Source organism: Penaeus japonicus, unplaced genomic scaffold (assembly GCF_977035675.1).
Source record: "Penaeus japonicus unplaced genomic scaffold, GWHDUDI00000001_assembly GWHDUDI00000020, whole genome shotgun sequence".
NCBI lineage: Eukaryota > Metazoa > Arthropoda > Malacostraca > Decapoda > Penaeidae > Penaeus > Penaeus japonicus.
Genome location: NW_028234422.1, coordinates 23,423,366 through 23,433,365, shown reverse-complemented (window position 1 = coordinate 23,433,365; position 10,000 = coordinate 23,423,366). Strand labels below are relative to the sequence as shown.

General features: G+C 38.2%; 1 protein-coding gene across 2 annotated transcripts in view; it reads right to left on the bottom strand.

The window, feature by feature from the left end:
- Positions 1-1,078: 1,078 nt before the first annotated feature.
- LOC122256679 (protein HGV2) overlaps positions 1,079-10,000 on the bottom strand; it is an 8,981-nt gene continuing 59 nt past the window's right edge. The window contains exons 1-13 of one of the 2 annotated variants that reach the window (XM_086548127.1): positions 9,851-10,000; positions 8,034-8,124; positions 7,647-7,782; positions 7,504-7,560; positions 6,828-7,391; positions 6,459-6,605; positions 5,176-5,263; positions 4,954-5,083; positions 4,668-4,869; positions 4,437-4,583; positions 2,609-2,748; positions 1,490-1,636; positions 1,079-1,327 (exon numbers count right to left, since the gene is read on the bottom strand). The exon at positions 9,851-10,000 is cut by the window's right edge and continues 59 nt beyond it. In XM_086548127.1, coding sequence (XP_086404253.1) covers positions 1,220-1,327; positions 1,490-1,636; positions 2,609-2,748; positions 4,437-4,583; positions 4,668-4,869; positions 4,954-5,083; positions 5,176-5,263; positions 6,459-6,605; positions 6,828-7,391; positions 7,504-7,560; positions 7,647-7,782; positions 8,034-8,124; positions 9,851-9,921 — 2,028 coding nt within the window. In that variant the 5' untranslated portion in view covers positions 9,922-10,000 and the 3' untranslated portion in view covers positions 1,079-1,219. The remainder of the gene's footprint in view (positions 1,328-1,489; positions 1,637-2,608; positions 2,749-4,436; positions 4,584-4,667; positions 4,870-4,953; positions 5,084-5,175; positions 5,264-6,458; positions 6,606-6,827; positions 7,392-7,503; positions 7,561-7,646; positions 7,783-8,033; positions 8,125-9,850) is intronic. The other variant, XM_086548128.1, reaches the window with a different exon arrangement.

The following is a 10,000-nucleotide window of genomic DNA, read 5'->3' as shown; positions in this document are numbered from 1 at the left end:
TACACCCTAACCTTGAAGCTTTTGAAGCACTTTTTGGAGATCCAGCAGGGTTAGGCGAGGCCTATTTAGTTTCGTAAGTAGTTTACCGCATACTTAGACCATATCCTTAAAACCGAACTTTGAAACTACGACATATAAGCTTCCCTGTAATTTCCAATTTATTTGCTCTTTAACACATTTGGGTAGAAAGTTCTAGTTTTAACATCAGTAAAAGCTGAAACCAAGTTTAGGAAATTTTCCAGGGCTGTAATCAAGATTTCACCTCGTAACTCTTTAGGCAATTACACTTAATTAGCACAACACATGGAGAGGCATTAGCAAGTTATATTTCATCTGAAAATACGGACAGTAGTCAATACCTTTTAGTATCCGATCTAGGCACTATTTTACGCAAGTTTGAAATTCCTCACGATTTCTAGGTTATGGATGCAATTCCACTGAAGTTAACCGTGTATATGGTTTCCTACCCGATTCATTACATGGTTCACGTATCAAACACTTCAGTTACACCTAAAGCAGTCTCCGTACGAAAACCACTGCTAATTCCAGTAACGCTGCTAAAACGCTTTCTCCTGTCAATTTTGACTATGGAGTGGTTTATGTCCCCACCCCCCCGGCTAATCTGATAGTTAGCCACATGCTGATAATTCTGGCTACTGTCTGTATACTCAGCAGCAAGGGGACACTTGCTATGATTATGCCCAATTAAGCTTTCGAGGACTGTTTCCTGCCATTTCAGAAGCCATTATAATTTACCAGTATAAAAAATCCATCCCTCCATACTTCAGCTCCAAGAATCATGACTGGTAAAGACTTAGTTTGAATCGATACTAGAATATAGCAACTTGCTACATAACACTGCAAAAACATATCAACTTACATAACAAATGAAATTTAGTTGCTGCTGAACATATACAATAGTGAGTAATAAAAATAAAACTTCATAGGCCATGGATAAAACATGGTGAAAGGTCTAGATGTATTTATGAATAGAGTAAGAGTAACTGTACTGGCTTCAAGGTCAAGGTCAGTTTTTAAACTAGTAACCAACATTATGTAAGGGAGATAAGGAAAGAAGTTTACATTCCATTTTTAATAAATTATGTAAATCTTAAAACATAGCTCACTGGTAATAAAAATTACTTCCATTTCAATAAAATACAAAAGTTCTTATTCCATTATTAACTGGCAGTGTTTTAAAGGCATACACCTTTATATATTAGGAGGCTGCCTCAGTTTGCCCAGTGATCAAATCCGTTTTCTTCTTCATTTCATCGGCAGCTTTCTCCTTTAGTTCTTCAGTGCTTGCCCCATTTGATGGGGTTTCCTGGGGAAGATTGTATAGACATCTTAATCAACTAATTCACTACACAATCCAATACAGAAATTCCGAAACTACATGGTTTCAAATGTACTTGAAAAATTTCTAGATAACACGGGTCACTTTCAGAAAACCCCTAGTTCCCACTTTTTTTTCAAATCAAATCACCTTTTCCTCCGTTTCCATGGTTTCCGAGTGGCCATTGGTACCATTAGTACCATTGGTAGTTCCATTAGTAGTTCCATGTGCTTCGCCATTCTCGCCTTTTGCTTTTTTCACCTCTTCTCCCTCCACTTCATCCTCGGGTTTCCTCTGCTTGAAGAAACCAATAAAGTGCACTTAGGGTTTTTAGTCTTTAACCAAGTTCAATTTAAGCAACATACAACACTATTAATGGCTAAAATATTTCATCTAATTTACCTTTCATAACAAATAAAATGAACATTATTATATACTTTAATATACTGATTTTGGTGGCATAATCATGAACCTTTAACCTTTCTAATCCACTGTAAACACTTATGGCAGTTTAATCTTTGCATGGACCAATACAAGGCAAATCTTGAAAACCAAGATTTGAAAATCTTGGCAGCAAAAGCTGAAAATAAATTTGGGACTAACCTGCAAGTCACAGTATAAATACATTCAAGGATAAGTTACAAGCAGGAGGGTTTACATGTCCAATTTAATCTGATCTGTCCACAAGGAATCCATCATGGAATCCATCATGTGGCACATATGTAAAGTTGAACAAAAGCCTAATAATTATCATGGAACTGGACGAAATAGTGGTAGCGATTCTGCAAATATCACCAGAACATTGGTGGGAAAGATTATAAACAAGTTTCCAGTGTTCATTATACCTTGTCAAAATTAATCCATTTATCAAAGTTCTGGGAACTCTGTCCATACTTTAAACAAAATTTAAGTCCGTTGTTTGTTTGCGTGCAAACTGACTAGTCTATGGTAAATAGTGGCCTGCTCTTGCATTGTAAATCAGCCTGGAAATTGGCAGGTTACATTTTTACACCCAAATATTTAATGAAAAAAACAATAACAGACTTACAGCCAACCATGATCCAATAATGCAATTACCAAATACTAGAATTTCAGGATTAAATTGGGGGGGGGGGGGGGGGGGGGGGGGGGGGGGGGGGGGGGGGGGGGGGGGGGGGGGGGGGTGACAACAGTAATACTTGCAATGTTAGTTCTGAAAATTAAATTGCAATCAAACCAATATTGTGAAAACTGAGCAAACTTCATGCATCACTTCAAATTCTTACATACCTTCTTTCTTACAAGATGGGTTATATTAGAGGCCTTAATTTCTGTGGGAGCTGCAGACGTAGAGCTTGAAGGTGCATCAAATCCAGTTTGTGACGAGGATCCAGCTTTTGAGGTACCGCCAATAGCATTTGCCATGAATGCTTCCTGAGGAAGGAAATTGGGGGAAAAAAAAAAAAAAAAGTTAGTACATTCTATATAAATTGTGTCAACTTTAAGCAGTTACTCAAATCGATATCAATTTTGAAAGTGCCTTCTGGCAAGGATACTGCAGTCTTGGAGGAGGGGAGGGAGGGATGGAGGAAGGGGGGGGGGGAAGAGAAAATCTTGTTAACTAGCTAAATTGAGCATCACTTCATCCAATTCATCCAAAATCTAAACAGACAAGGCAAGATGATCTCTAACACAGCACATGCAGCGAGTCGCTTCCGACCGAGTGGATAATTACAACTAGGGAGAATGCAAGGGTAGGGTAGGGTAGAACAGTGTTGTGAATAATGGCGTTTTAGCTTCTTTATAGTAGACACCCCCCGCAACTATACCAATTAAGCCAATGATGTTGAAATTTAAGGTTTAATGGGTTGGTAAGAAGGGCCTGAAATAGTGCTGAAAACCAAAATTGTACCCACCACTGTGCTAGCCAGACCAATACAAAATACATGAAAATGTGATGCACTGACAAACTGTCAAACAGAGAGTCCTTGGAAAATGCAAATGTTCTGCTGTAAATGTCATACAAAAACTTTATACATTTCAAAAATAGATCACTAGGATAATGAATATGTGTTAATGTTCAGGAATAATGCAAGATTTACATTTTGCCCCCAACCCACCCATAAGACCACAAGGTTTTATTTCATAGCAAAATCCACCCAATTGGTCAAATCACAGTGCCAAGCAATTTGACAAAACATTAACACTATTCATTTTTAGTTGGGTTTAATTCTTTACAATGAAATATTAGGAGTTACCTTATCAAGGTTTCAGGGAATAGCACTTAGCTTGGCAAAGCCACCACAAGATGTCCCTCTTAACCCTTCCCAGATGGGCCATGTCCAAGAGGTTCTGTCAGGCCTGGGAATTTTAGGATGGGGTTTCCCGTCATTTTCTTTACCCCTTATATATTGTGTAGGTGTATATAAAAATTCTTTAACCCATTCACGCCAGGGCTTTTGCCGGTCGGAATGCCAGTGTATTCAAATGCACAAGCCTAAACCTTCGGGATTGTTGGGCACACTAGCCACGAGCAAGCGTTTTACACCCGCTCACTCAGCACGCTGGCTGGGCGAGCTAAATCTCGTTGCCCAAAATATCTGACCCAAAAAACACTGAACATGATAGTAAGTCAACTGGTGCAAATGGGTCAAGTTGTGTAAAACTATGCACCACACTAAACTGGAATCTGCTGCACTATTTAAAAAGCTTATCAAAACCACAAAAATGCCCATAGTGGAAGGGTTAAAAGGTGACCCATTTCCCCTCCCCCCACCATCCACAAGCCACAAAAGCAAGCAGGCATTATACATACAATTACTTACCACAGGATCAAGAGGCAGCTAGAAAAAGAAGTTTCAAATGAAATGCCAATTCTGAATCATAAGATTTTGAACATGGTTTTGTATAAAACCAATGGATCTTTCAATATTAGTAAACAATACAATTACAAATATTCAGCCTAAAAGATTAAATCCTACTATATTGAAAGGATGTATGGTATAGTTATAGTTATGTCCGAGTTCAAAAGCAATTCGGTTACTATGTAGTTTAGGGCATTAAGTAGAAATCTCTGAAAAGCTATCACCTTTAAATATTTGCACTTCTATTGGAAAACTTGCCTTTGCCGCTTTCTGGAGTCTGTCCTTGCTGTCTTTCTTCATTTCCTCCATATCGGTGACCTTTTCCTTCATCTCTGGTAACAATTTGTTCAATTCTTCAATCTCCCCTTCCTCTGTGTAGAAGGGATCAGGTCTCTCTGCAGCTGAAAATTTAGAAATTAAAATTCAGCTAAAGAACTATTTTGAACATTGTTAACTTTTGAAAGTATGTTGAACCCATTACTTACCATCTTTCTTTTTCTGTTCTTCTGTCCATTCCTTTTTCTCCTTTATCTGTTTTTCAAGATTTGTAATTCTCATTTCAATCACCTTCATCGCTGCCTTGAAACTTTCTATTGCCTTGTCAAAGTCATCTGAGAAGGAGTGTGCTACACCTAGCTGGTAATGGGTTTCTGCCAAACATCTGTTGTCTTCCTCAAGAATCTTTTCCTGAAAATTTATCCAAGGATAAGTGACAATGAAACTTAAAAAAAAAGGTTAATTTATACAATTTAAATAACAATTCACATTTACCTGTATTTGCAAACACTGTTTGAAGTCCTCAATACCCTGCGTATAATTTTCACTCTCCAAGCCTACTTCTCCAAGTTTAAGGTATACTTGTGCAACCTTCTTAGCCATCTCTGGGTTGTCATCCTGTTGCCTAAAATGAAGAAGTCAGGTCAAATTTCATTTGAAATTATAATTCAAATTATGTGTAGAATGAGAAATTTTATATAATCTTGGTAAACTCACTTTTGGTAGATGACCTTTGCCAACTCCAACATTTCCCAAGACAGTTGCAAGTTTGAAACTTCTTCCTCGTCTTCTTCAGTTTTCTCTCCTGAAACGGAATTAGAATGCAACAGATGCTTATCCAAGGTCATATTTGAATTGGGTACATTTCAGTTACCTTTTAGTACAAATTAATCTTGTATCATCCAAATTGGGAAAACATTAATAAAATCTGCATCATTTCAGTCACATGGTAAGTGTTAGGTGATGAAAAAGGATTTATAGAGTGTCAAGAGAAATAACTTAAAGTATCAACCCATTCATTCCCTATGCTGCAAATATGTTGTGTGGCAATGAATCCACAACCATCATATGTACTGTGGAGATTGTTTTGGACAAATAAAATCCTGATGAAAGTATCTTCCTGTTGCAAGCAACGTATTTCTAATATTTTCACTAGAGGCTTAAATTTATGCATTTATTGTTGTGATTCTGGCAACTGTCTTAATGAAAAATATACATGGTGGTATAGTCTATTCACCTCCAAATGGTTAGCATTCACATTTATGAAAGATTGGGTTAACCCATTGCCAAGAGGCACCTAACGACCTAACTGGTCGTCAAGGTGGGCAGTTTACAATACTAGCAGCACCAGCTGAAAATTAGAGGGAGAGGGAAAGGGTTTTTTCTGGGTTAGTCTGCCTTCCCCAGAGGGCAAATAGGTTTCCATAATTTCATCAAATGCTAGTTTAGGCTGACTTTGCTAGCTCTAGAACTACAGGGTTCCACTGTTACAGCCATAATACTTCATGACTGGGATTTGCTCACAGTTGAAGTACGCACAATGTCTATTTACGCATTGAAACCCCGTCTTATGCCCAAGTGGTGCCAACATGTATGTCATGACACCCATATGCAATGAGTTAACTTGTCACAGGGTAAAAAATACAAATGTCAACTTCAACACCGATAGGATCCATCTTTCCCATATGCCTTCAACTGCTTTTAACCCATTGGAGCCAGTTGACATGACAAGTTTTACGTTTTTGCGCCAGACGCCCGGGACGAGCTATGAGGGGAAGCCACGCACTCAGGTAGAGTGAGTAGGCAGCCCAGGCTCGCGGCTTGTGCGTCCGAGAATCGAGGCGTTAGGCTTATGTGTTCAAGAACCCCGGTATTGCTACCGTGCAAAGCAGGAACGGCCCCGGTGTGAATGGGTTATGCAATTTAATATGTAATATTTTATATCTTAGTAAGTAATACCAATATGCAAAGGATTCCCATTTCCACATACTAGTACATACCTTCTTCTTGGCTGGCACCTTCATCTTTTTCACCCTCATCTTGGGATTCCTCTTGAGATTCTTCCTCCCCCTCACCTTCACCATCTCCTTCAGCATCACCATCACCCTCCTCTTCTTCCTCTTCCTCTCCTTCTGTACTGCCTTCTTCTGTAAAGAAGAAGAGAACTTTAAAAACCTATAAAAAATATACTGAATTAAAGTAATCTTTTCACTATAGCACAAGCAACTAACTTAAACACTTAAAACAGAAAGCTGCAAGCAATCAAGCACCCAACTGCATAAATACTTATGCATTACCATTTTTACCTACTGCTATCTACATATTGTTCATTTTTATCTTTTCTACCCCACTACCCTACTAGGTCTTACTCTTCTCAGCGACATCAGTTTCCATTTCTTCTTCCTTTGCTTCAGTCTTTACTTTCTCTTCATCTTTGGCATCTTCCTTTCCCTTTTCATCTTTAGTTTCTCCAGATACCTTTTCTTTATTTCCCTCTCCCTTCTCTTCCGTTTTCCCTTCCTCCTCTTTTGTCTCAACCTTCTCCGTCACTTTTTCAGCTTCCTTTGCCTCATCTTTGGTATCCACAGCTTCCTCTTTTTCAGACTTGCTTTCCTTGTCTACACTTTCACTATCTACCGAACTAGCCTCCACTTTGGAAGAAGAGGTACCATCAGTGTCATCTTTATTCTCTTTATCCCCTTCTGACTTTTCTACATTATCTTTCTTCTCCCCTCCATCTTCAGCTTTCGAATCTTTTGACACTTCAGCCGAGTCTACATCCATTTCAGACTCCTTGGCACCTGAGGACTCCTCAGGCTTTGCATCTCCATTCTGCTTAGGCGTTTTACTATTTTTTGATGAATCCTCAAGATCTTTAAAGTTTTCTTCCAATGCTTTCCCAACCTGTTCTGTTACCTCAATCTTCTCATCCTCTATGCAAAAGACAGCACAATTTACTGTTCTAGCAACTTATTCTATATAAAAAAGATTTAAATAAAAATCCATAAAATTCCACATATTCCAACCACAAAAAAAAAATTTTACCTGTCATCTTTTCGGGATTTTCTACCTGGGAATTGTCCATGTCATCTCCTTCAGGAACTGAAAACCAAAAACCGCCAACAAATTTAGATTTTACAATACCTTCGAGTAAACGCAGGGAAATAAACAATTTGAACCTAACATACCTCCATCCAAAGCATTTCCTAAGACTCCATTTTCCATGCGTGCCATTTCAAGCAATGCACGCCCATAGTAGAAATAAGCATCTCCACATTCTGGGGCAGTTTCACCATACTGCTCTGCTAGTAGTCTACATGCCTCCTGCAAGTTAAATTATTATTCAGTCAGTCAAAAAATAACCATTTAATCTACATGCTGGGTGACCCAAGCTTATTCTAGATGCTTAAAAGATACAAACTTTATAAAGGTTTGAACCTAAATTTGGTCATTAAACAGTGATAAATGGAAATCAGAAATATGAAGCTAACATGTATTCAAATAAAGACTTAAAGACCTCCAATCCGGAAAATACCTTACCAAATTAATTGTAATTTGTAACTAGACCAACCTACCTGCAAAGAATTAACTGCAGATGAAATGTCACCAACCACTAAGTGTCTCTTGCCCTGAGCAAAGTGATTCAGTGCTTGTGTTGCTGTATCACTGCAATAAAAAATTTCAAATACATAAATGAAATTGTCAAAAATATTGATATTAGGTAACTACTGAAGTAACATGAGAAATTGATAATGTCATTAGCCACTGATGGTAGTCATCAGTGCATAGCCTAAGCATCTAACCAGCCAATTGGATACTAGGGAGAAAAAAAACAACTATGGTCCATAAATCTGGGAGTAGAAAACTAAGAATGAATTTTATCAATTAAACAATAGAATGTAAATACACAAGAAATTATAGCTTAATTCATTTCAATGCCTTTCACCAAAGGATTCGTTCATACAGCAGTATTCCCAAGAATGCAATACTGTACACTTGCCATTATGTCCTGTCCTTTGTAACTTCATGGCTTATGCGCTATCCAAATAAACTTGGATCCGATTAAAAAAATCTTTAACCACCAGTCATCAAATGCAACTTTCCTCATATCCCACCTATCCTACTGGAAGTTTGATAAATGGATTCCATGTTTACACCTTTGCAACTCCACAAAAGCTGCCTGGCTTTTGTTACAATGGCATAACAGCCCTGAATAAAAGAATCACTATTATGATCACCTAATCTGCCAAAATAACCGTTTTTGCTGCTTTGCCAGTGCAGCGCAATATCAAAGAAATGCCAAAGTCACCGCTACATACATGCAACTCAATTAGTTGCAGATGTATAGAGTTTGTCACCAACTTTATTGGAACCTTCATATTCAGAAGGACTATATATATAATAGACTTCAGGCTATACAAGATTTAAATCTATTAAGCTAATTAAATCAGAAATATTTAAACTGGCTGACTAAATATAAAAATGTAAACCAAATACTGACAAGATATTGATCTAAATAAAATTCTCAAAGTACCTCAGTCATGAAATTGAAAAATTACCATTATCAATGACATGTTAACCAATTAATGCCTTTAATGCATCTCATTTTCATAAATCTTTAGAAAATATTAAACCTCAGCATTAGACCAGGTGCCAATATGCATCAAATTTTACCGTGGGCCTACATTCTTCGAGCTTGTACAGATCAGGAAGTCCACGCTTTGATTTACACCAAATCAAATCTTTTGCCATGGCAGTGTAATCTTCCAAAGAAATATTAATAAAAAGAGACATTCACCTTCAAAATATTTGCCGATTAAAGAGTTTGTACAGCATAAGCTTACTATGCTGCCAGGACAAAGTTGCCTGCCAGATTTTGATTGGTTATCAAGTGTAATCCATGCGACATCTGAAATCCACCTATAAAGACGATATGCCCTGGCAAGGCAGGCATGTAATTTATCGAATAAGGAACCAGCCATATCTCACTAGATCATACATAGGGAAGGTTTGTCGACTTTTGCCAGGAAGTCACAGTCCACAGTGAGGAAGAGACTATAGGAACATCCAATTCAACAAAAAATAATTATAGGGCATATGAAGGCTTAAGTTTCTAATATGGAATCAAAATCAAGAAAAATTATTAACAGAGGGCAAATGGAGAAAATCCGTTTCCCAGACTTACCAAAAAGGTTTCAACAATCCCTCAAAAATACACGAGTCTCAAATGACTAAACAACCAACCTCCTCCAATGCAGCTTGCAACCGTACTGCACCGAGATTCCGAAACCTGTGCCGAAATCATCTTCCTAACGGTAAAAAGAAGAAAAAAAATCCCAAGCCCCATCGTTATTCCGCCAAACACACAAAGACACGAAACCACCAAACTCACATCTCCTTCTTGGATGGCGAGCTCTTGGGGCTGGCACTGGTCCCGGCAGCTTTTACCGGCGACTCGGACATCGTGGTCGATTACTGGGAACTCTCAGGGGCAACGAGCGAAAGAGGCGAGGTTGCGCGTGTGGAGTGCACAAAGGCCGAG